The sequence below is a fragment of the Uloborus diversus genome, chromosome 1 (assembly GCF_026930045.1).
Source record: "Uloborus diversus isolate 005 chromosome 1, Udiv.v.3.1, whole genome shotgun sequence".
NCBI classification, from domain to species: Eukaryota; Metazoa; Arthropoda; class Arachnida; order Araneae; family Uloboridae; genus Uloborus; species Uloborus diversus.
The window spans coordinates 29238324-29265426 of NC_072731.1; the positions used below are offsets into that span (position 1 = coordinate 29238324).

General features: G+C 33.3%; 1 protein-coding gene across 1 annotated transcript in view; it reads right to left on the reverse strand.

Moving 5' to 3' along the window:
- Positions 1-27103, reverse strand: part of LOC129228588 (eIF-2-alpha kinase activator GCN1-like) — a 176527-nt gene that overhangs the window by 53552 nt on the left and 95872 nt on the right. Inside the window, exons 35-38 of the mRNA XM_054863273.1 lie at positions 21584-21804; positions 4857-4925; positions 4612-4750; positions 2439-2635 (exon numbers count right to left, since the gene is read on the reverse strand). Of these exons, the coding sequence (XP_054719248.1) occupies positions 2439-2635; positions 4612-4750; positions 4857-4925; positions 21584-21804 (626 nt within the window). The remainder of the gene's footprint in view (positions 1-2438; positions 2636-4611; positions 4751-4856; positions 4926-21583; positions 21805-27103) is intronic.

Genomic DNA, 27103 nt, shown 5'->3' on the forward strand with positions numbered 1-27103 from the left:
TAGCCAAGTGCATTTAAATGGCCCGTGTCGATGTTACCTTCATATTGTGACACAATAATTATATAACCGATTTCAAAAAAATATTCCTAAGTAACATTTTTCAATGAACTGAAATGGCATGCTCAATAGTCTTAAGAGTTAAACCTTAAGAACAAAGGATGCTCGTGATAATAGATATTATTATTCAGTTGTATTATTAGTTGGTTAATATAAATGCTGATGTTGAATTCAGTTTTAATAAATATATCAATTGAAATATTACTTCTGTATATTCCTTATGGCATTTTAAGAAAACATAACAAGGATTTCCCACCAATAGATTTCTGAATGGCTTGAATGTCACGGACTTAATCAGATTGTGTGGCAAACTGTATTAAAATATTCATCTGGTGAGTCCCTACATTGACAATAACAGAGGACCCTTGAGGTGATGTAATAAAATATTCTTAGAAGAGTGATACAGTAAAAGAATTATAATGTCTGCATCATTCGCATCTCTGTCACATGTTTTTCCTTGGCAGTTTTTACAGCTTCTTTCACTGCTAGCGTGTCTGCGTCACCTTCCGCTTGAACCACAGAATGAGCTCTACTTACACAAAACAGTGTTTGTTCACAGAACTGGAAAGAAAATTGCTACTACTTCAACTGATGACTGCTTCATGCGCAACATGTGCTCCATGTCTTTTATATTTGGTTTCTTATACCCATTGAAAACTATGGTCTCTTTTCCACATCTTTTGCTTTCAAATGCTTTGTGCTGACTTTCATATCTTCTAACATTTCAGGTGGTTACTTGCTCATAGTAACTGATGAACCAATGCGCCACCATCAAAAAAGTAGGAAGTACTTTGATGCAGCTATATCGTATTAACATTCAAGGTATCTAATGATTTTGCCAATGAAGATTTATCTGTTTTTCTCATTTGCTGAGTACTATGGTCTAACAGGTAGCAGAGTAGATAACTCGTAATTTAAAAATTCACTAGCATCTGGAGCGTTATTGTCTACGGAGGTACATGCAAGCATCCTCTGTGTTTAAAGACGTTAATTTACGTAGTGAGTCCCACCAGCAATGATTACCTTTTTTTTTTTCAGTACTCTTGTTACTCATCGTTGCTGCTTGGTCTCATTTCAGTAAAGTTTCATAGTTAATAAAGCTCTTGCCGGTGAGTTTATCTTGGATATTTCTTCCAATGACATCAGTATTTTCTGCAGTAACTTTGTTTTTGCATTTCATTGTTCCGTTAAAAACGTTCCACAAACCACTTGAAAGAAAAGCAAATGGATTATGTTCTATGAAGAATTGCATTAGCATTTGCAATGCTAAAACAAGTTCATGCAATCAAAATTGTTTTACCATTTTCTACCTATTTCATCTTAAAAAACACTTTGCTTCAAAAATCTGATTGATATCAGTTTTCAGGGTGAAATTTACTTCTTGACACTACTCATGATTTTTTTCAATTTTGGAAATTCATGATTTTTCAAGATGGCGGCCAAAAAAAAAAAAACTTTTTTGCGGTAGCACAGGTTTTACTATGTTCACTTCACTTTGAATATATCATTCTATGTTTCTTTTCAGCTTGAAATTTTCTTTCCTTTGATAACACACATGATTTTATTACTTCTAATGTTTTCATGATTTTTAAAGATGGCAGCTAAAAAACATCACTTTTCGCGATAGTACGAGTGAATATTTTCAGTATGTTCACTTTTCTTTTATTATCTCATATTTTGTTGCTTTTTAGATGAAAATTTTCTATCATTTAATCCCACAAATGATTTCTTTATATATACATATATATGATTTTTCAAAATGGCGGTCAAAAAACATTTGTCCCAACAGTATGGATGTATATTTTTATTATGTCCGTTAGGAGCATATTACCTACCATCTTCCAATGTTGCAATTGTTTTGACCCTGAATGCTACTTCTACTGCACTAAATAGGTTGAATAGTTTTAAGAGGGCTCTTGATCTCAAATGGGAATTGATAAAATAAATAGGAATAGCCTAGCTGGACCCCGAGTGTGTTACTGGTTATCACTTTTGTATTTGTATTATGACTCTTATTGTCTACATTTGCTTTAAATTACACTCAATTCATCACACTTACACTAAATATAAGTGTATGTAATTCAAAAAGAACATATTTCTATAATTGAAAGAATTTTTCGTTAGATATAAGGAATTTGACTCTTACATCGTCAAGCAGAAGAGATCCCCTGAACTCTTATGGTCAATCACTAATTTGCAAAGTTATTTCTCAAATGCTAACTTATACAAGATTTGAGCTTCGCACAAAATATCTTATTTTTTGTTTCAAATTGTAACTATTTGTAAACATACAGCAAATTTCAGGAGTACCACAACTACAACACATTTCAACACAACACAAATACTTAAAAAAAATATTTTCTAAAAATGCCTATATATACCTTTAATATTGGATTAATGATTTGTCCAATGTAAGGAGTAAATTCCTTTTTAAATACCATTGGCAAGTAAATGAACATCATTATGTAACCATCCTTGACATGTGGGGCAATGTCCATTCTTTCAGCAGTAACAATGATTTCAGGCATAAAAGTTTTCAATTTTTCTACTCCTAATCCACCAATTACTTCACTAAGACCTAAAATAGAGCATCAACATGTCAATATGTTTCCAAAATGAGGAACACAGATTAAATGTTTTTTTTTACACATGTGGCACTTTTTAAACTTGTTCTAACATTCAAGAAACTTTAATAGATATCAAAAACTCGATTTATTTCTTAAACTTGATTCTTCAGCAATTTCTTGCATCTATAAATACATTTTTTTTCTTCCTTACCTAAGATTCTTAATAGCTTATCCTCTAGCAATGTATGTGCACACAAACTTTCATTTAGTTAAAAATTGAGAAAAATAAATATTGAAAAATTTCCTCACTAGTACAGTAGTGTCTCTGTTTAACAAGTTTCTCTATTTAATGACGGCTTTTCACGGTCCCAGATGGTCCACCAGTGTTAAAAGCATTCTATTTTAAAGACACTTTCTACTTAGACATTTTTTGTGGTCCTTGAAAGTCGTTAAACAGAGAACCAACTGTATTTTTAAAATAATTATAAAACTAAAACAACGCACCCACACACAAAAGCATGCACAAGAGAAAAGTTTTTAAGATATGAAAAATTAACCCTTACAGGCATGGGTCATTAAAATTTTAGAAATATAATTTAAAAACACAATGGATGGGATAAATTGCTTATCTGGACATAGATTTTACAGTCAAAATTTTTTTAAATTCGCCCCCTCCAGCTGGGGGTGGTGTCCCCGTTTGTGACCACCGCCCTCCTAGAGCAGAAATTGTTTTCTGAAGTGGTTATGCTTACCTCGTATGACAATTGGAGTAATTTCAAATATTTTAAGCTCTTAAGCATTTTTACTAATTATTTCAATAATTTATGCCATTAAGAATATTTAGAACACAAAATTCAATATTTTTACTATAATTATTCCAAGATAAAGATGAAGTAAAATTCAAGAAAGTTCATATAGATTATATAAAATTATCTAAATAAGCAACTTAAAATGTTAAAAATATTTTTGGCACATTGTTCTTGCTTTATGTGCATTCCTTTTGTGCTATAAAATATTAAATGAAAAAATACGACTGTATAATACCATTTACAGAAAAAATAATATCAAAGCTGATAATAAAAAAAGTATACAACTGTCTGGTAGGAAAAGCAGATCTCAAATGTGTGCAGTCATGGACCTTCAAATTCACCTGTTCTGGGTCAAGAACCCAAAATAAATAAACAAAAACCCATTGTAAACTATTCTTTTGGTCCCCTTTTCTGAAATGTATCAAATTACATCTTTCACCCACAACAGTGAGATCAATGCTCTAGAGGGCGGTGTCCACATTTGGGGACACCTGGAAAGAAACTTCGTTTAAGCATTCAAAAATGAACTCGAATCTTTTGCAAAATTATGATTGATTAGCTCAGGATTCCTGAGGGAAAATGGTTGACTAATTTAGTTTATGGTGTAAATTTTAAAATCTTGAAAAAAATATTGTATTTGAGCTTGAAAATCGAGGTATTTTAAACAAGAAATTAAGCCAACAAAAAGAGTCATATTTAATAGTGCTGCCATCTGTGTGCATTAAAGAAAAATAAAAGCAACTAATGCAGCGATTTTCGGAGTTTTAAAGAAAAAACTTTTTTTTGAAGAAATTCTTAAAATTGGTGTCCCTTTTTGTGTCCACCGCGCTGGAAGGGTTAACCTTAACAATTATTATACAGTAATTTAATAGTTAAAAAATAATTTTAAGAAAATAGTAACACAGTTCTAATAGTTTTCAGAAAATTTTGCCACTACTTTCTTTACTCTAGAAACAATTTTGCAGCCACTTATAAAAATGATTTTGTTAGAATCCATATTGTAAACAATTTAACATATAGTTCTTGCATGCTAACTAAAGAAGTATAATAACAGTGTGTATTTTAGCTTTTTACGCACAGACAATTGTTGACAAATGTGTAATTACTGTCATGAAAACATAAATCAGTGAAAAAAATTTAGCATTAGGATGGGAGAACTATAACTACAAATAGCTGACCTTGAGCAGCACCAGAACGGTCAACTGAGCTCGATTCTGAAGCAAGAGTTTGCATGAGCCAAGGCAGAAGATCTTCAAAACTGCTTTCTCCCATTCCTTTGACCATAGCTCCTAATGCGCGAGCAGATACACTTCTAACCTAAAAAATAAACAAACAAATTACATATCTGACATTTAAAGATGACACAAGAGAAAAGTTTGAAAAATATTTATTACTGCTTTGTTTAATTAAAATACAAACTTACCTCTGGCACAGGATCTAATAAAGACTGCTTCAGGCCAGGTATTATATTTGGAAGATAAGGTGCTAAATCCTAAAAAAAAAAAAAATGATATAACATTGTGTTTTTATCCCCTTACCCCTTAAAAACTTATATCCTTATTTTTAATGTTTTTTTAATTAAAAGGCAAGATTTTTTTTTCTTTTTGCAAGCACAAGTGTTTTTTTTTTTAAAGCAAAATACATATGATTATGAATGCATGATAAAAATTATGAACACCGAGAATGGTAGAGCTATCAAAATACCAGAAGTTTAGGCCTTTAAACATAATCTTTAAGTTGAATACTTTTGTGAAAGGTATGTTTTCAAGATACAATTTTGTGAAAGATGCTTTTGCGCCCCCTCAAATGAGAGAGAGAAAAGAGTGAGTAAGGAGAAAGGTTTTTTTTTTCAAAATCTGTTGCGTGAATACCTTAATGATTAAACTATTTGGTATGCTCATATTTTTAAAAACTTAGCATTTTGATTCAAGAAATTCAAAAGACAGAATATTCTAAGGAAATTCAAAATAGTTATCAAACTTCTTTATAGTACATGTTTCATTTTCACACTATTTAAATCATTTCCACTGTGTGATGGAAATGTGGTTAATTCTTTCAAATTTGTTAGAAAACATGAACCACCAACTTAAATAAAAAAAACATAATGAGGAAAACAATTTTAGGCCGATCGTATTTTAAGTGATTCCGCAAAACTCCAGGACGTCTCAATGGTTGGTGCCTACGTGGAATACAAAGAAAAGGTTTGACTTACCCCCATGTAGTAGAAACACAATAAGCACAACTCATTTCTGTTGGGCAATTCGAACTGATAGCTCAATCAAAACCCGAAGTTCAAAGAACTAAAAGCAGGTTTTAAGCTAACAAACCCAACTAAAAATTTGTGGAATGATCTGCTCGGGAAGAAAGGACATACAGACACATATTTAACAATTAAATAAACATTTTATTAAACAATAAATATGTCAAAACATGGAAATAATAACAAGTGTAAATAAAATTCGCATTCCCCAACAATTGAATAAAAAATCCCCCCAAAAATATCAGTAGGAAACATTTCTTAAAAATAGTATCGTTTAAAGTTCCAGTAAAATTTATATGACTTGCTTAATATAAGTACAACCTTGAGTCCAATGCCATAAACAGAATAGTTCATACGAACGAGTTAAAAAGTTCATACCAAACGAGCTATTCCTTCCTTAAAAGTTGGCACAACATGTGAGGGCGCGATCCACCAAATTTGGATCCCATATCAAAATTGTCCGTGACCATTCCATGCCACCATGCTGAATTCAGAAAATAAACCTGTCCTCCTGGACAACAGGAACCATCCATCCATCTAACGGACATCCAATCCAGCTCTCGAGCGTGGACCTTCAATGGTCCTGTTTGTTAGGCCTTTTCACAGCAAAAAAACAACTTGATTTAAACTCTCAATTTTAGAGAGAAAATCCCTCACTTAAAAACTCATCTCAAGGCAACAACTGGAACATGCCCGCATTTCTAGCTGGGCTCAACGACAAAACATCCTACATCTCTTAAAAAGAATCCACTATACTACGTGGAACTCCGGAGCACACAGCTCCCAGGTACAATCTCAGCACCTCAGAAAAACATTGAACTGCAGTCACAACATATTAAAACAAGAGGTGAAACAATAAGAGAATGATTGATTGAGAGTTCACACTTAAATAGTATTCCCTATCTCCCTACGCGATGGCGTGACGTATATCAAAAGCATGCATAAATTACATTGAGGAAACAACTCAACACAGTTTACAGTTTAAAACTAAATTCTTTAAAATTGTTTCCCACATGCATACAGCAAGAATCTACTCAACATCTTTCCTGTGACGTCACATCATCGTGGCGGGTCAACAAACGCATGCTACGCATGCAGGGAATGTTGGCTCTGGGGAACAATTCGAGCGCCGGTAAAATAGCGGGATGACTTTCAAAGTTCGAAAAAAGAAGGAAGTAAGTTCTGGAAACTTTTCTAATCCTTCTAAAACTTTAGGAATTTCTCCAAGAAAAAAAATAATAGCTCTAGGCCAACAATTTCGCGTCACATGTGAAAATTTATTCCGATGATTATCACTTACACGACGAATATCAAGATCCTAGGGAGCTCCCGCGGCGTAATCAAAACATGGAAGGGAATATAAAAGATTACAATATGTTAACATAAAATATTATTTTATTTAGTTTTTATTCTCGGTCCACAGCCGATAATTTAAAGAAAATAATTTAAAGTTAAGTGTACCTACTTTAAGCCCAGTCTGGTAAAAGTAGAACCTGTCAACTAGTTGGTGCTAACACTTCAATCGACGATTCCCCCACGCCATAATTAATGGCGACTGTTTACTGAAACAATCGGAGATTGCATGTCTCGATGTGTCGATTCAGAAAAGTTGAGTTGTCACCTGATCGACTCGAATTAATTCCACTCGTTGACCGCACGTGCTATGGAGAGGACAGGGGTCTGTCCAGGATTTTTCACAGGGTCCGTTTTTTGTGAAAAATCAAATAATTTTGTGAAAAATGAATTAATTTTGTGAAAAATCAAAAAATTTCGCAAAAAAAAATTTTTTTTTTGTTAAAACAAAATTTTAGAATTTAGAGACGGCACAAACTGCATCAATTAAACTAAAAGTTGAATGTTTTCCTCTTCTATGACAAGAAAATCATTCTGGATTTTTTTTTTCTGATATTTGGCGGGGGGGGGGGAGGCATCGCTCTTTCAATTATCAATATTTATCTACCATTCTGTATTATGTTAAATTATACTAGATATATTTCTGTACAGTATTTAAAATAACTAACAAAAATATAAATAAATGAAACAATATTCAGAATAGGGTTTAGCATTCAACTTTTTGACCCAAGACACTCTTAAAAAGCACAGAATTTCGTTTAATACCTATAAGTTCCGTGATTTTAACAAAAATAAAACGATTTTTCAATTGTTTACCTCTTAACAAAGCGTAATAATCATCAAAAATTCGAAAAATCGGATTCCCATAGCGGATGCAAAGAGATCGCAATTCTCAAAGTGAAGGCATCAAAAGTATAAAAACGGCTTGTAAAAGAAATATTTTTGATAAAATTATTTTAAAATTGCATTTTCGAGTCCTATGATAACATATCATTAATATCTGTGGACACAGTTGACCCAAAAAAAAAATAATAATAATAATAATAATAATAAAATAAACCATCTATTCAGCATTTTAATTTTTGACTCATAACAGAAAATGGAATTTTGCTTTAAAAACTTGAAATGAGAGTTCTAACAGAAATAAAGAGACTTTTCATTTATTTGAATCCTAATAAAGCGAAGTTAGCTTGAAAAAAGAACAAAATATGATTCTCATATCGGATTGTATTTTTCAAAATGTAGACATCTGAAGAAAAAAAACGGTAATTAAAAGAGTTTATTTAAAGTTAATCATCCTTGTTAGCATCGAAAAATCGAAACCCATATAATTTTCTCCCAAAATAATAATTAAACATCGCACCGCACCGTAAAAACGCAAATATTGACAAGCCGACAAAATGATGAGAATATTTTCTAATCAAGTCATTATAAAGGTTCAACGCCAGACGCTAAGTGGTGATAGTTTTGAAGTTGGTAACCCTATCTGGAGCGATCATATTTTTTCCTCACCCTTACTATCCCTTTGCAGATCTAAGCTCATTTCGCAGATATATATTATTATTGTTTATTAAATCATGAGCGGAGAAAAGTGCTTACCAATGCCCTCTCAGAAAAGTTTACAACAACACCGCTGCTAATTAACTGTGATAAAACAAACAACCATTATATTTTTTTGGCAGCAGCAATTATTTATCGCTTGCAGGAGCATCGCAAGAGTGCCATTTTTTTTCTTTGTGCCGATTTTGTATAAGCTGATCCCTCTAATTTGACTTAAAAAAAGGTTCCAAAAATTATCGGTTTATACACAGAAATATGCGTTATTTTGCTTTCAGATTTGCTCTTTCAATAAACAATTTGTGACAGATCCGATCTTGTTTATCAGAATTTTGTGAAGGGTCCGTTTTGTTTGATCGGGATTTTGTGAAAGGTCCGTTTTGTTTGATCGGGATTTTGTGAAAGGTCCGTTTTGGTTGATCGGATTTTTGTGAAGGGTCCGTTAACGGACCCAAATATCCTCTGGCCAGACCCCTGGAGGAGTACGAATATTCGCGGCAGTGGAATATGCAAATGAGTGATGATCAAAGTAGAAGTTAGTGTGGTGACGTCATCGAGGCATGGAATCTCATTGGTTGATAAAACATATATATTGTTGCGAGTGGCAGCATTCTGGGCGGACTCTCGTCTTCTCTTCTACAACGATCCCCAGTTGTTGTGTTTGATCGTGAAGCCTAGTCCGGCTCACGTGGGGGGGGGGGGTTCCCCGCGATGCTAGCGGGGGTTTTTTTGGTATGTGATATTTAATCTTCCAAGTCCTGGAATTAGTGAGTCCAGGTGAAGAACCAGTTGTGTTGTGTCCGGCCAATTAAAATGTCGGGGAAGTGTGTTCCACGTGTCTACCTGTGATGCTCACCGATCTACGAATTGTGTAATGTTGCCTGTTCAGTATGGACATTCCTGAAGTGTGATTCGGCGGACCTTTTGTGAGTCTTCAAGCTGATCCTTCGGAGTGGCAAGCGATTGCATCGACATTTTGGTGACATTTTTCTTTATTTTCTGGAACCACTTTTGTTATGATATTTTGGGGGTGTATTTTATGGGGATGTTATTCTAGTCATATTTAATAAATGTATTTTTCTGAAACATGTTTTTTGCTTGTCTCCAACTTGACATTACACGGCCAGTTAATGTTGGCTTAGTTTAAATATCTTAACTTCTGGATTTTAAACTTAACCTAAATTTATGCCAACAGAGTGGTAGCAGAGCTCGGTCGGATGTCATTTTAGTTGGAGACAAATTTGCAAAAGTTTTCTGAATAATGGAACGGGACTGATAGAAAGAGATTTATGGGAATTAACCCAAACAAAATTAGAAGAAGGTATTTCGGCAGAAATAAAGAAACGGAGGGGCCAAGCAGTGGCGATTATTTACCTCAACATAGAGGATGAGTTAAAACAACTAATAGATGATTTAGACGATCCATATGCTGTATGGACGTCATTGAAATTGAATTTTGAAACCTCCGTCTTTAGCCCGTGTTGCCGGATTGTGGGAGGAGTTTTTTTCTAGCAGAATTAATGAAAAGGAAACTATTGGAATGTTCGCGGCTCGATTGAAGTGTTTGCTCCGACAGTTGGAGGAGAATGGCTATAAAATGGATGAGAAATTAAAGGGATTTCAACTAATACGTAGTTTAGATCAAAATTTTAGGGGAATAGTACAAAATATTTATAGATGGGATGAAAGTAAATTTAACTTTTCAAATGTTTTGGATGAACTTTTAGCAGAAGAGGGGAGATTAAAATTTTTAGGAAATGAAAATTTTGGAAATAGTAGTTCAAGTGTTAATGCTTTTTCTGTTCAAAATAAACACCAGACTGGGCGGAAAGTTGAAAATGTAAATAAATTTGAAACGAGAGTTTGCTTCACATGTGGGAAAAAGGGGCATATTTCGGCTCGGTGTTGGAGCAGAAAACCAAATAATCAAAATAAAGGTAATCGTAATTTTTCCAAACAAAGTAATCCCCCTAAGGCTGGAATGTTTTGCACCATCAGTAAAGTATCAGGGGTACAGGCCAACAACACAAATTTGAAGGAGGAAATACCAGTATTTTTACTGGATACAGGTGCCACGGCACATTTCTGTAAAGATAGGGACCTATTTTGTGAATTGAGGCCTGTTAAAAATACAAAAATGGAAGTAGCTGTGGGCAATGAAAATAGTCAAGTCGAGGGGGTAGGGAAAATTGTTTTCGAAATTAAAACAGATGGTAAGCTAGTAACCATCACATTGAATGAGGTCTATTATGCTCCAACACTTAGACGAAATTTGCTTTCCGGATCCAGGATAGACAGTCTTGGTTTTTCATTAAGGTGGTATCCTGGTAAAATATGTATTTTTAATAATGATGGTATCAAACTTTTTTCTGCATTTTTAATTGATAAATTGTACTTTGTAAAACCCACCTCATTTTTAAGTAATCAAAGTAGTGACTCACCACCAAATGTAAATGTAACCGAGGTCAAAGGATTAGACCTGGAGTTGTGGCATGAACGGTTTTGCCATATTAATTATGACAGTATCTTGGAAACTGAAAAGAAGAACTGTGTCAAAGGACTTAATATAAAAAGTAGAAACCGGCCAGATTGTGAGCCTTGTATTATTGCAAAGAAAAGAAGGTGTTCATTTAAGCCCACTCCAGGGATAAGGTCTAAAAGACAACTTGAGCTTCTTTTCATGGATCTAGCAGGGCCATTTCCGGTGGAGTCACTAGGGGGGAAAAGATATATTTTTTCCATAATTGATGATTTCTCAAGGAAGTCCACTATTTACTTTCTAAAGTCAAAAGATGAAGCTTTTGAATATTTCCTTAGATACCAGAGGCATGTAGAGAGAGCCCTCAACAAGAAAATTTTGGCCATAAGGTCTGATAATGGGAGGGAATTCACAAATTCTAATTTTGAGACCCACTTAATTAAAGAAGGCATCAGCATAGAAAGAACCAACCCTTATACTCCCGAACAGAACGGGGTAGTAGAAAGATACAATTTGACATTAATGAATGGGGTTAGGGCAATGCTGAAAGACTCTGGACTAAGGGAAGAATTTTGGGCGGAAGCCGCCTTATGCTTCGATTATGTCAGGAATAGAACAGTCCTAAAAGAAAGGGGGAAAACCCCATTTGAGCTGTTCTGGGGAAAGAAGCCCTCAGTAAGGCATTTTCGGAGGTTTGGATGTATTGCCTACAGAGGCATGCCAAAACAAAATCTAAAGAAATTTGACTCAAGGAGTAAGAAGGGCATAATGGTGGGCTACGCAACCCAAGCAAAAGGGTACAGAATTTGGGACCCAGAGCTAAAGAAAATTTTTTAAACTATCAATGTGGACTTCAGGGAAAATTTAATTTGGGGGAAATCAAACTTGAATGGGAATGTAGACAATGATGATGATTATTCTTTTATTAAACCTATTAGTGAAGTTCTCTTAGATAAAGAGATAGATGAAAGAAAGGCTCCCACCCCTTGTGAGGAAATTGAATGGGTGAGGGATGCAGTAAAAAGAAAGAAAGGGGACCGTACTGATATCTACTACTATGAAAAGGGAAATAAAACCAGGTTAAGGTCACCCAATGATGTAGAAAAATATTGTAAGAAGAATAACATTGTTTACAATCCTGAACTATTTGATTTCAAAAGTAAAAATGTACCTTATAATCCTTTGTTTGATATTTTTAATTCCCCTAAGGAACAAATGGAACCCGAGCCAGAGGCAAATTTGTCGGAAGTGCTAATTCCCCAAAACTATAATCAATGCTTGAAAACCCCAGAAGTAAAACATTGGCAAGAAGCCATGTCAGAAGAAATGAAAGTGATTCAAGAAAGGGGGGTCTGGCAGTTAGTTCCCCAGCCAGTCGGTAAACCAGTACTTGGTAATAAGTGGGTCTATGACTTGAAGAGAAATGCAAAAGGGGAAATTGCCAGGTTTAAAAGCAGATTGGTTGCGATGGGAAACAGGCAGGTGGCAGGAGAATCGTATTCTCAGGTTTTCTCCCCAGTTATCAATTTCTCCCTGATCAGAATGTTTTTCTCAATTCTGGTGATATTCCTGGGTTGGAGCCATTTTCAATTAGACGTAAAAAACGCATATCTTTATGCTGATTTGCATGAAGAAATCTATATGCGACAACCACAGGGTTTTGTAATCCCGGGAAAAGAGGACTGGGTATGCCGTCTAAAGAAATCGCTATATGGCCTCCATCAATCGGGGAGAAATTGGTACCTGGAAATTGATAGGGTTCTCCAAGGTCTGAATTTTTTGAAATTTAAATGTAGTAACTGTGTTTATACAAGAAACAGAAATGTGTTTTTATTGATGTATGTAGATGATATAATAATTTTTGGAAAAAATGAAATCATAATTCAGGAAACAATTCAGGATTTATCAAAACATTACGATATTAAAGAATTAGGGAGAACTAAAAAATTATTGGGGGTAGAATTTGAAGAAATCAATGGGGGAATTTTTATACACCAAAATTCTTACATTAAGACAGTTTGTGAAAATTTTGAAAAGTATCAATACCCATACTCGACCCTCCCAATAGCGAAAGGTACAATTTTGTCTTTAGGTGATTGTCCAAAAACGGACCAAGAAATAAAAGAAATGGAGAAAGTACCTTATCGCAATTTATTGGGATGTTTGTCCTATATAGCAGGGAAAACTAGACCGGATATTGCCTATACAGTTAATCTATTATCTCAATTTCAAGCAAATCCGGGTAAAAGACATTGGCAGTGTTTATTAAGATTTTTAGGTTATTTAAAATATACAAATTATTATAAATTAAGTCTATCTGCAATAAATGAAATTAAAATCAATGGTTTTTCTGACTCAGACTATGCTGCAAATAGGGACGATAGGATTTCGATGGGGGGAATTATTATTTACATTGACAAAGTACCTATTATCTGGCGAACATTTAAACAAAAGTGTGTTTCATTGTCCACCATGGAAGCTGAGTATATCTCTTTGACAGAAGCAGCAAAAGAAGTGGTGTGGTTAAAAAGGATTTTAGAAGAAACATCACATTTTGAAATAGCTGGATATAAATTTACCGGGTCTGCAATTAATTGTGACAATATAGCTGCAATAGAATTTTCAAATTCCCCTATAGAAAATTCCAGAACAAAGCATATTGATGTCAGATATCATTTTTTGAGAAACTTAGTAGAGGAGAATACATTTGAATTAAAATATGTGAAAAGCGCAGAAAATCCTGCGGATACGTTTACCAAGCCTCTGACTCGGGGTACATTGAAAAAAATGTGCAAACTCATTTTTGGTAATTATGAAAATGTAAAAGTTTAATATTCAAGTGTGTAAATTTTTCAATGTTTCTCAAAAGTGTTTAAAAATTTTTTTTAAATTGTTGTTTGAAATATGTCAGTTTTCATGTCGTTTTGAAGTGTATCGTGCTGTGTAACCGAGAAGGGGGGAATTTGTTAACATAAAATATTATTTTATTTAGATTTTATTCTCGGTCCACAGCCGATAATTTAAAGAAAATAATTTAAAGTTAAGTGTACCTACTTTAAGCCCAGTCTGGTAAAAGTAGAACCTGTCAACTAGTTGGTGCTAACACTTCAATCGACGATTCCCCCACGCCATAATTAATGGCAACTGTTTACTGAAACAATCGGAGATTGCATGTCTCGATGTGTCGATTCAGAAAAGTTGAGTTGTCACCTGATCGACTCGAATTAATTCCACTCGTTGACCGCACGTGCTATGGAGAGGAGTACGAATATTCGCGGCAGTGGAATATGCAAATGAGTGATGATCAAAGTAGAAGTTAGTGTGGTGACGTCATCGAGGCATGGAATCTCATTGGTTGATAAAACATATATATTGTTGCGAGTGGCAGCATTCTGGGCGGACTCTCGTCTTCTCTTCTCTCAACGATCCCCAGTTGTTGTGTTTGATCGTGAAGCCTAGTCCGGCTCACGTGGGGGGGGGGGGGGGGTTTCCCCGCGATGCTAGCGGGGGTTTTTTTGGTATGTGATATTTAATCTTCCAAGTCCTGGAATTAGTGAGTCCAGGTGAAGAACCAGTTGTGTTATGTCCGGCCAATTAAAATGTCGGGGAAGTGTGTTCCACGTGTCTACCTGTGATGCTCACCGATCTACGAATTGTGTAATGTTGCCTGTTCAGTATGGACATTCCTGAAGTGTGATTCGGCGGACCTTTTGTGAGTCTTCAAGCTGATCCTTCGGAGTGGCAAGCGATTGCATCGACATTTTGGTGACATTTTTCTTTATTTTCTGGAACCACTTTTGTTATGATATTTTGGGGGTGTATTTTATGGGGATGTTATTCTAGTCATATTTAATAAATGTATTTTTCTGAAACATGTTTTTTGCTTGTCTCCAACTTGACATTACACGGCCAGTTAATGTTGGCTTAGTTTAAATATCTTAACTTCTGGATTTTAAACTTAACCTAAATTTATGCCAACACAATATGAAAAATTTAGGTAAGTTAAGTTCACACTCCAGTCTATTGCAGGGAATTATGTTGTCACAGCAGAGGGATGTGCGTTGTACATGGGGAGGCTTAAAAAAAGGCGCGGCATGTTGTTGCAGTGAAAGAGCTCATAGTAGAGACATCAGCAAGAAAGATGATGTAAAACACATGGATCCGGCCGCAATACCACGGCGATGACGGAGAAATCACAATTACACAGGACGAAAATGATGCAGCGGGAATCAGGACTAAATTCATGTCGACCGCGCGTACATCTTTTGCTATCCGGGTCTCACCAGCTACAGGTGCATCATCAGCCTTCTCTGATCATATGCAATGATCATCCAGTAAAAAGAAAGGGTTTTCATCCGTGCATGATCGGAGCTACTTCCACGTGGACGCGAACATTTTTCAATCTTTTTTTAGAAAATCTTGATTAAATACAGGATCTCATTCGTAACTAACTTATCATTTTTTTTAGAGAAACAGGGCTCTAAGGCTCCTGTGCAATTATTTTACAATTTACATCATTTTTTATGCCGATGCATCCGGATTTTGCATCGAAGTCGTCGCAATTGCATATGACCCATTTTCAGGTCAAGCGTCCGCGCTCCTAACCCACGCTCAGTCACGTATCACGGCTGGGTGATTTTCAAATTTGAGGCATTTTTTATGTCCAACAAAAGACTATTTTTTATTTCAAAATTGAATTACCAATATGGTTAACTGCATTCTTTTTTAAGGAATACATACCATTAAGAGTTATGATGCACAATATTATAAGAATATGTCTTAAACTTTTTTTTGTATAACTATTTAATGAAGAACAATCCTAAAAAATTGGCTGTCCCAAATGCTAAAGTGAAATTTCTGCTTAATATTTTATCTATTTCTAAAATTTAAAATAACTTAAAAGAACTTATATATTTTTAAAAATATATTTGTGAACAAATATATGAAATATCATTGAATTCTTTAAAATATTTTTAGTTAATATAAATTGTTTTGAGTTGTCCCAGAGAAATGTCAGGTCTGTTACTATCAGGTCTGTTACCAAGGTTAAACATTAAAAAAAATCCAGTAGATGGCTCCACCATATTTATACATTGGTTTCATAGTTCAGTATGAGGAAGGAACCATCTTGAATGCTCATCTTGGCTTGAAAGGATACTTTTAAGGACTTTTGGATTTTCACAAGGTGAGTATTTTTTTTGTGCTGTCAGATCTGTTACCAACTTTTTAGAGTAAATTAATGTAGTCTTATTAATTGCTTGCCATAAACAAAGTAACTTAGTGAATTATATTTGAGATATGATAGCTTAAGCCTGAAATTTTTAGCACATGGTATGAAAAAAAAAGCAATTGTGTAAAATTGTCAGGTCTGTTACTTGTCAGGTCTGTTACCTGGTAAAGGTAACAGACCTGACATAATTTTTTAAAAATAATAAAACTTTTAAAATGTTTTCATAAACAATCTTAAGATGTCATATGCATATGTAAATAACAAATATTGAGAATTATAATAATAAAGAATAGCATTGTAAGAAACTTCAAAACAAAATACTTGAATAGTTTTAAAAACTCTTTACTTAAAAAAGAGTTTTTAATTCAAAACCCTGATTTCTCTCAATGACCAAATATTTCTAAATTTTCTATTCTTTCTTTATTTCTAAATGACACCTTTTTATCTATGTTTCAGATTTATAAAAGATATGGCAAAACTATCAGCTGCTGAAAAACAGAGACGTTATAGAGAGAGAAGAAAGACTGACCCAAATAAAGAAGCAGAAAACAAAAGGAAAGACCGAGAAAGGTATTTTACATTTAAACTCTTTTTAATAAGTTTATACGACTTACAGTTGACAAAAAATTTATTTATTTATTTATTTCTAACATTAACTACATTTTTCAGGAGAAAGGCATCACGGAAAAGTGTGAAGGAATTGACACCCAGAGCACAACGACGTCAGAGACTTATCTGGAGGAAAGATCAACAAAAGTCAAGAGCAAAAAGAAATACACCAGGCCAAGTCCCACCAGCATCCCATGAATTACCTGTAATTCCAGAGCCTATGAGGACCCCTTCAGCTGCAAAAGTAGGCCGTAAGAAAGTTAGACGCGACAGAAGCAAAGTTGTGAGGGAAAATGCAAAATTGAAAGAACAGGTAGTAAAACTGCAACGGAAAGTTAATCTGATAAGAAAACAACACCGAAGGAAACTCGATAAAATCGAATGTTATTTGCCACAGACGCCTGAATCAAAGGTTAAGCAATCCCTATCCAAGTACTTTCGAGAGCCACTGACTCCTAAAAAATCCCCGCTCATACAAAAATTAGTCATTCAAAATTCGATTGTTCAATCCCTGAATAAGCAGTATACAAATGCTTCAAAGGAGAAAAAAAGAGTAATAAGAAACATAGTGCCCCCAGAAGAGAAACTTAAAAAATATAAACTCCTCCAGAAAAGTCAGAAATTATGTTATGGAGGATTCAAAAAAAATATATGCCAGAAAAAGGATAGTAAGAGTTTTTTCCTCAAATGGAAACTCGTATCAACCTTTTTCAAGAGAGATGATGTCAGTCGAGCCACAGCTGGTAAAAAAGAGACTATTACAAGGAGGAAAGTAAAACACCAAAAGCGCTATCTTCTAGATACAATGAAGAATTTGCACAAGAAGTTTTTGATTGAGAATCCAACCTTTAAAATATCTTACAAAGTTTTCACTCGTCTTCGTCCATTTTATGTATTAAGTCCAATGGTAAAGGAAAGGGATACTTGCATGTGTATCGTTCATTCTAATCTGATACTAAAATTTCAGAGACTTGTTAGTTTAAAAATTTTAAAACCTAGTAGTTTGAGTGACTTAGTGGAAACAGTAGCATGCGATATAAATTCTCTAAAATGCATGTACAACAAATGCAAAAAATGCGTCAACTTCAAAGTAGCAGGCGATTTTTCTTCAGAGATGAATACAGAATGGTGGATGTGGGAAAGAAAAAAGATAGAAAAGGCAGATAATTCTTTGAATGCACAATCTGAAAACAAAATACAGTATAAAATTGTTAAAACAAGAAAAGAAGGGAAGGCTGAAAATTTAATTAATGAGTTCAATGATGAATTGAAAAATTTTAAAATCCATTTTTTTAAATATAAAACAGCAATACAAAGCATTTAACATGTGCAAAGATAATTTAAAGTCTAATGAAGCAGCAGTGCATATTGATTTTTCCCAAAATTATTCTTGTAAGTTTTCTAAAGAAGTTCAGTCTTTTCACTTTGGAAGCTCACGAAACCAGGTGACATTGCACACTGGTTTGATATATATGGCCAATGAAGTTAAGCCAACTTCATTTTGCTCTATTTCGCCTATAAACGACCATAGTCCACCAGCAATATGGGCACATTTACAGCCAATAATTGAAATACTCAAAAATAAGAGTCCACGCATAAATGTGCTTCATATTTTTTCAGACGGCCCTAGCTCACAATATCGGCAGAAAAAAAATTTCTACCTATTTAACGAGCAATTGTTCAAGCATGGTTTCACCAAAGGAACTTGGAACTTCTTTGAGAGTGGCCATGGAAAGGGGGCTGCTGATGGCATTGGTGCAGCATTAAAGCGAGGTGCTGATGATTTAGTTGCCCGAGGCACAGTTATACCTGATGCTGAATCTTTTTTTCGTAAACTCAAGTGCCATACTAGCATTGATTTGTTTTTCATTGACAAAGATCAGATAAAACTCATCGAAGAAAACCTTCCAAGCACCAACTGCATTCCGCAATTGCCAGAAACTCGAAAAATGCACCAAATAGCAATTGAGAAGAAAAATTTGCTTATGTACAGAAACGTTAGCTGTTTCTGTTCATCAACTGGGAAGAGAGGGTTTTGTAAGTGTTTTGAGCCCAAAACATTTTTTACAGAGCTCAAAAAAGTAAATTTATCAAGGACACAAATTTACACATCATCATCAGACTCTGATGATACAACCAGTTCTGATGAAAATATTGATAATTTTTCCAAACCACCAGAGAAAGATCCAGAAATTTCAGCTGGATCTTATGTTCTTGTTGCATTTACAACGAAATGCACCATTAAGCACTTTTTGGGACAGGTACAGGCTTCAACTGACACAAATACAGAAGCCATATCTGTCAAGTTCTTAAAATATGATAAGGGAACAAAAAAATTCTCATGGCCAAAAGTTGACGATATCAGTATCATTGATATTGAGGACATAGTTTTAAAACTCCCATGTCCAAACATGGATCAAAGGGAGTGCCTCTATTTTTCTTGTGATTTCCTAAAATATAACTTGTAAAATTAAAATTTCATCATTAGAAGATAATAAATTTGTTTAACATATACATTTTATGTTTGTTTCTTGTTTATGAATATTTAATTATTGCCTTGTTTTAAGTTTTAATGTAGTAATTTCAAACATTTTTTAGTATCTGAGTTATTCAATATATTCTTGTGCATATTTTAGTGAAAAATTATAATTGTTTGGTGTGCTTTAGAAACACATGTAGAAGAGTTTAATATTTTTAGTTATCTTTTATATAACATCTGATCTCACATCATGTCAAATCTGTTATTCAATGTCAAGTCTGTTACCCTAAGTCAGGTCTGTTACCTTGTAAAAAGATGTCTGCTAAAAACAAAATACTTGACTAAAAATTGCAATGTGTGTGCAACTGATAATTATGAAACCTATTCTGGATATTATTTTAGTGTATACAGCACAGCATTATTTTTTATATATTTGAGACAAAAGTTAATGCATTAATATTAAATTGAAGTAACAGACCTGACATTGTTATTAATATTAAATATTGTCCTTTTGCAAAACAAGGAAATAATTTCCTATTTGAGACAAGTTTTCTATATTTAAGATGATTTACTAATTCAAAAAATGGTTATTTCATATAAAAACTTCAAATATTTGTCCGGTAACAGACCTGACATTTTTTAGTTTCTAAGTGACTTAGAGGGGACCTGCAAGTCTAAATTTTAAGTTAATATCGGTGCTGGCTATGAAAACATGTTCAAGACATTTCCAAGAACTGATATTAAACACCAAAAATGTGTTATTTTTTTATATTTTTTTAAACCACTTAAATTTTAAAAATGCCTTAAATTTGAAAATCACCCGGCTAGCACACTCCTCCTTTTTTCCCGAAAACTTTCATGAGACAACAAGCTAAAAACCCACGCGGTCGCGTGAAAAACAGATATCCATACGCGGCGTCACTTAGCACAACGAATGGGAACGCGGGAAAACAAAAAATTTTAACATCTTAAATTTTTGTAGGTAGACTATACGATTTTTCTACGCCGGGCATTGATATGTGCATTGTTGCATTTAAATTTCACAGTCCAAAACACAACAAAAATTGCGAATTTTTTTTTTTTTTTTGAGCAAACAGAAAAAGGACACGATCACTTACAGAACACTGTATTGTTTCAGTATACAGTTAATATTTGACAAAATCGGGAACCATGGTTTAAGGAGACAAATTCGTGAAAAACAGATATCCATATGCGGCGTCACTTAGCACAGCGAATTTCAGATAATGCAAACGCATGAATTAAAATGCGAATCAAAGAAAATATATGTGATTACTATATCACACACTGAATTTACTTACTAATAACCATTACACCAGATAATTCATGCTATACACAATAGCGTTTTATCATAATCCTTTTTTAAATTAATATTTAAAAAACAAAAATAGCAATTAACTTGGTAAAAAGATATTTACTAGAGACACTGATCTAGAAACTTCTCATATTTGAAACCTTTAATATTATAAATTAATTTCTTATGCTTCAGTAAAAAGTTTTCATACAATCTTCTATATATATATAAAAATGAATGTTTGTCTGTATGTCATCCACGAACTCAAAAACTACCCGGCAGATTTGGCTGAAACTTTCACCGTTTGTTATTTTTGGTACTGGGAATGTTTATAGACCAGTTCGAAAAAAATCCGATCGATAGTTCCTTTTTTATTCCAATTTAAGTCACAATCCATTTGATAAATACAAATAAAATTATCGGCTGCAGAAATTAATTTGCGTGAAAGATCTCATTGATAAGAAGTTAGCTGTTGCCATTTTTCTTGAGTTTGAACAAATAAATTCTTTCTTTATTGTTTTATGGCTTTTCATGCAACGGGGGGATTTAAAACTTTTTCTATTTGATATTTTTAGCGATTGATTGATCTTGCAAACTGCGTGAGTACAAAATTTGAGTATAGTCACGGTTTCACTTGATACCTGGACCGATTATTATGAAAATTGCTATATATATGTATTTTTCCACGGAGAAGGTGCATAATATGCTCATTGAAGCCACTCGCCATCAGGTGGCACTGCAGAGTAGCAACTTCTGCCCCATTCAACCGATTGTCATGAAAATCAGTATAATGATGTATTTTTTTGTTGCCGTAGCAATGCGCATTGGGTACAGCTAAATGCACAATAAAATATAGCAAACATAAAATTACCTTTTGGTCAGTAAGGGAATACATATTTCCAATAATCTGAGCAGACATTTTCCTTGTTTCTGTAGATCGATCTTGAAATGCTCTTTGGACAACAGGCATAATTAAAGCAAGAGAAGGAGCATCAATGAAGTGAACAAATCGAGTGTCTAATAAAGCTGCCAGACAAGGAGAAGTTTTTTTGGATGGGTCTTGAAGAGCATCCAAAAGAGTTGGGACGATGGCTAAAAGCAAACATTAATACAAGATTCATAATTATGATTGCAACAATACTATATTTATTCAATCAAAATGCTTCATATCAACTACATCTTAAATATTAACTACATCTTATTTTGAATATTTTAGGATTATGTGCCGGTAGAAGACAAAAGGATAACTTGGGAAAAATATACTTTCATAAAGAAATGACACAATCAAAAGTTCTTTTACTTCTAGCTATTTCCATGTCAAAGTTCACCCAATGATCAAATTTTTAAAAAAGTTATTATTTTTACTTTCTTCTATATCTAATATATAGAAGAAAGTATTGGATTCGTGCAAATTTTCGAATTTCGAAGGATTCGAACGTTTTGAGGTGTGCCGAGTCCATTTCGACTATTTTTGGAAAATGTCTGTCTGTCTGTCTGTGTGTGTGTGTGTATGTATGTGTGTCATGTCTGTGTGTGACCAGTTTTTTGTGGCCGCTCTACAGCAAAAACTACCGCATGAAATTGAACGAAATTTGGTACACATATGTGCCCCTATGTGAACTTGTGCCCATTGGTTTTTGGCGCTAATTCCTCCAAGGGGGGGTGGAGCAATGGGACGTTTTTTGAGTTACGCGTGCTTGCTATTCCTCAGGAAGTAACTGGCGGAATCAAACAAAATTTGGTCCATGGGTCATTCCGTGTCAAATCAACACACTTTTAATTAAAATTTTACCTCACCCCCCTCAGATTTTGATAAAATTTGGCACACATATAGTGGGCACTAAGAATAACAAAAATACAAAATTTCAAATTTTTATCTTGAATAGTTTTTTGTGTACAACCTTGTAAAGTTTTCAAAAAATCGTGAAAAAACTACAAACAAGCAATTTTCAAATTGCTCTAAAAGCTGTCAAAATTGAGTTAGAGAGGTGGGACCGGTGTTATTTTGTAGCTTTTTTAATGCTCTTTTAAGAGATATGCAACATGTCCTATGTAGTAGTAAAAAAAGTTTTTTTTGGTGCAAATCAAATTTTTTATTTTGATTTTTTTCAAAAAGTACCACTCTTAAAATTTTCAAAAAAATTCTATAAATAGACAGTACTTTCATAAACTGCCATGCAAAGTTTTATGATGGGATGGTAATGGGAACTATGTCAAAAAAAAAATTACTACTGACTCCTATTTTTCATAAATATCAGATTTTGACATAATAATTATTTTATTGTAGCAAAATATTTTGTAGTGAATGCTTTCATGACAAATATGAATGCATTGTACTTTAAATTCTTCTTATAAAAATATTTGTAAAAATTAAGGCAAATAAAGCACCAAAATTTAAATAAAATTATATCAATTTATGCTGTATGAAAAGTTGATAAATTTACAATAAATATTGTTGTGGCTAAATAGTTTGATAAGCAAGTATTATTTTAAAAAAACTTTTCCCTTCCATTCACTTGATCCAGTATCTGCAGATCTAGCAAGTTGGTACCTTTCTGTGCAAGTTAAAACAAACACCAAGTCTGGCACATGCCCCCCCCCCCCCATGTGGCAGTCTGGTATTTCTTCTAACTTGCTTAAGCCAGACTCTCTACAAGCATTCATTCAGTGACTAGAGACCTTGCTAACAAGTAGTGTTTTAAATTTTATTACTGTTTTAAGTTATCCATTCCATAATGTAAAATAGTTGTGATACCTCACATAAAAGAATTATTACTTTGAACTTCAGTATTTCTCATGTGTTAGCGAATTTAATCTATGATTAAAACTTGTAGTTAAAAGGCAAGTTTTAAGAATTTTTTTAGAAAATATGGAAACTAGTGAAAAATGCAGTACTGTGGTAAGAGTTCAGTGTTGCAATCCATTGAAGAAAACAAATCATCGTGTTCGAGATAGAAAAAAACTGAGAAATGTCACATCTAACATAACTTATCATGTATTCACCAAACAACAAAAGTATGTTCAACTTGTATTGTAGATTTCTAAAACATCATTATGTTATACAGAACTAGCAGTTTTGCCCCAAATCCACAGTTTATATATAGTCTAGAAATATAGGTTTTATGAATTCATTATGAGCACAGAGTGTTTATTTCATAAACAATTTAATGTATATTATATATAGGGTATATATAGTTTTATGTCAAACCTCTCTTATGGTGTGTCGAACGTCCCTCAAGTGGGGAGGTTTGACCCAGTTTGAACACTCTTGAAAAATCTTTAATAAAGAAAATAATTTTTAACTTAAATAAATAACAGCAATGTAAAAAGTTGCTTGGATGTATTTCCTTTCGAAAAAAGTCAACCAGGAATTTTTTCAATTCAAACTTAAAAAAAAAAAATACCTTAGTAAAAAGTGGGTCAAACCTCCCAGTTTCCCCTACTCAAGTGATTTTTCATAAAATCTTATATCACTACATTAAAATTATTATTATTTGGTCAAAACTGTTTTTATGAAAATTTTATTGTAAATATTTATTGTATTTGTATTTCATACAGCATAAATTGATATAATTTTAAATTTTGGTATTTTATTTGCCTTAATTTTTACTAATATTTTTATAAGAAGAATTTAAAGTACAATACATTCATATCTGTCATGAAAGCATTTACTACAATATATTTTACTACAATAAAATAATTATTATTTGGTCAAAATCTGGTATTCAAGAAAAATAGGGGTCAGTAATATATTTTTTTGGCATAGATCCCATTACCATCCCATCATAAAACTTTGCATGGCAGTTTATGAAAGTACTGTCTATTTATAGAATTTTTTTGAAAATTTTAAAAGTGGTACTTTTTGAAAAAAAATCAAAATCAAAAATTTGATTTGCACCAAAAAAAACTTTTTTTACTACTACATAGGACATGTTGCATATCTCCTAAAAGAGCATTAAAAAAGCAACAAAATAACACCAGTCCCACCTCTCTAACTCAATTTTGACAGCTTTTAGAGCAATTTGAAAATTGCTTGTTTGTAGTTTTTTTACGATTTTTTGAAAACTTTACAAGGCCGTACACAAAAAACTATTCAAGATAAAAATTTGAAATTTTATATTTTTGTTATTCTTAGTGCCCCACTATATGTGTGCCAAATTTTATCAAAATCTGAGGGGGTGAGGTAAAATGGGTGTGTTGAGTTGACATGGAATGACCCCCATATGTTTCCCATAACAGGAGCAGGTGCTGATTCAATTTTGGTGTCAATAGCTCAAACGGGGGTTGAGTTATAGAATGTTTTTTGTCGTCAATTGTGACTGCTGTATCTCAAGAAATAACGAACGGAATCAAACAAATATTTTTTGACAAGTAGCCTTTAGTGGGTATAAGAGCCGATTTTATTTTGGTGTCAACAGCTAAAAAGGGGGTAGCGCAATCGCCCGTTCTTTTTTTCCATTGTGAGTGCCCTATCTCAAGAAGTAATGCTACGTTCTGGTTGAAATTTGGAATATATGTGAATCCATACGTAAACAGGCTTTGGTTCAATTTTGACTTCAATCGCTCCAAGAGGTGTTGATTTTTTTTTTTTTTTTTTTTTTTTGCGAATAAAAATAGTTTTATTAATGCAACAATAAGAAAGATAAATCGTAATCGATTGTCGTCTGCATATTTCTCGTGATTTTAATTGTATGGAAATGATCGGAAATATTATCTCAATGATTTAAAATTTTTAACTGTTGCCATCTTATGTTTGTTAATAAATAAAATATTTGTAATTAATTCAAGTAAGGCTTTTAAAGTAACTTTCAATTTTTGCTCTTTGTTTTGTTTTTACAATAATTCAGACATTGGGATGGTCGTCAAGTTTTTGCATGTGTAATTTTGTTTTTGTTAGGAATATTGCTTCCTCGTCAAGCATGGGGAGGGATCAGAAAAAGGAAAAATATAGAAGAAAGTTTCGTGATGGCCACAACATACTAGTTTAATTGTTTCTTGCTTTTTTAAAAGTAAATAGATTTAATTTCACATTATCTATGCAAAAACTACTTTTTATGTTTTGCATCTGGCAACAAACTAGCATCAAAAAGACATTTGTAAAAACGTGTTGCTGAACACAAAGTTGATCATTTTCATAAGGATCTTTCTCCCATATATGATTAGTTGATGTGCATTATACTAGTATTTTTTAAAACTGTTTTTGCAGTACTTTAAGGATGCATACCAATTTTTTCCAATAATAACTTACACATAGTCAAATATTGCATTTTTGGATAAGCCTATTGCATGTAATGTGAGTCACACAAAACATAAGACATTTTACTTTTATTGAATAATGCCTGTAGTTTCAGCTCTTAATATTTTTTATTTTCTTTCTATAACTTAATGTGAAAACTTTTTCACAATTCATTTGATAAAATTTTGGATGCTGTTAGAAAAAGAAATATAAATGTGTGTGGTAGTGTGAGTCACAGTTTCGGTTTTGTTTTGCAAGTTTTTACACTTTAATAACAAAATTCGTCATTAAAATTATAAAATTTATACAAACTAATAATTTTAATGTATTTGCTATAGATACTATGGCTACAACTCCATCTAAGCGTAAAGCAGAGCAAAGAAAAACGCTCAAGGAATCCGGAAAATATTTAGATTTTCCCAACGCTGAGACAGAACGTCAACGAATGAACTTTATTTGGGTAGTCTAATAGAAGTAAAGTTTCACTGGCAATTTTCTGCCACTAGCCATGGCAAGGGTGTAATTGATGGCTTAGGGGGTGAGGGAGGACACTTAATCTAGGAAAATTGACCCCCATTCTGCTAAAGAGTTAGCGCAAATAGCTGCAGAGATTTTCCGAATATTCACTCCATACCTGTTTCACAGGAGTTGATAACATCCAAAATGTCTTATTAAGATAAGCTATGGGCACCAAATGGGATTGAAATCAAGCCGATTCTTAAAACAAGGATTGTGCATTGTTTTGTGAAAGTATCCCCATACAAGCTACACATTTCTTTAATATCAGGGGAGATGAACAAAAATATATTCAATTTCACAAATGGGTACTGTTAAGAACCAGAAGACTTAGAAAACATACATGAAGAATCTTCAAATTTTAATGTTGGGGACTGGATTCTTGTTCCTTTTTCTGGCAAATGACAAGTAAAGTATTTTGTTGGTCAAGTTATTTTCAAGCCAAGCTTTGGTGTCATGACCGTAAACTTGGTTGGATAAGGACTCCTCTTCGCCTAAAGTTGATGACACATTTGATGTAGATATAACTTCTCCTAATAGTGCTATAAAGAAACTTCCAGAGCCATTTAATTCAGCGCATGCATTACATATTTCAAAATTTTTGCTTTAATAATTATGTCGTGGATAAGTTTATATCTT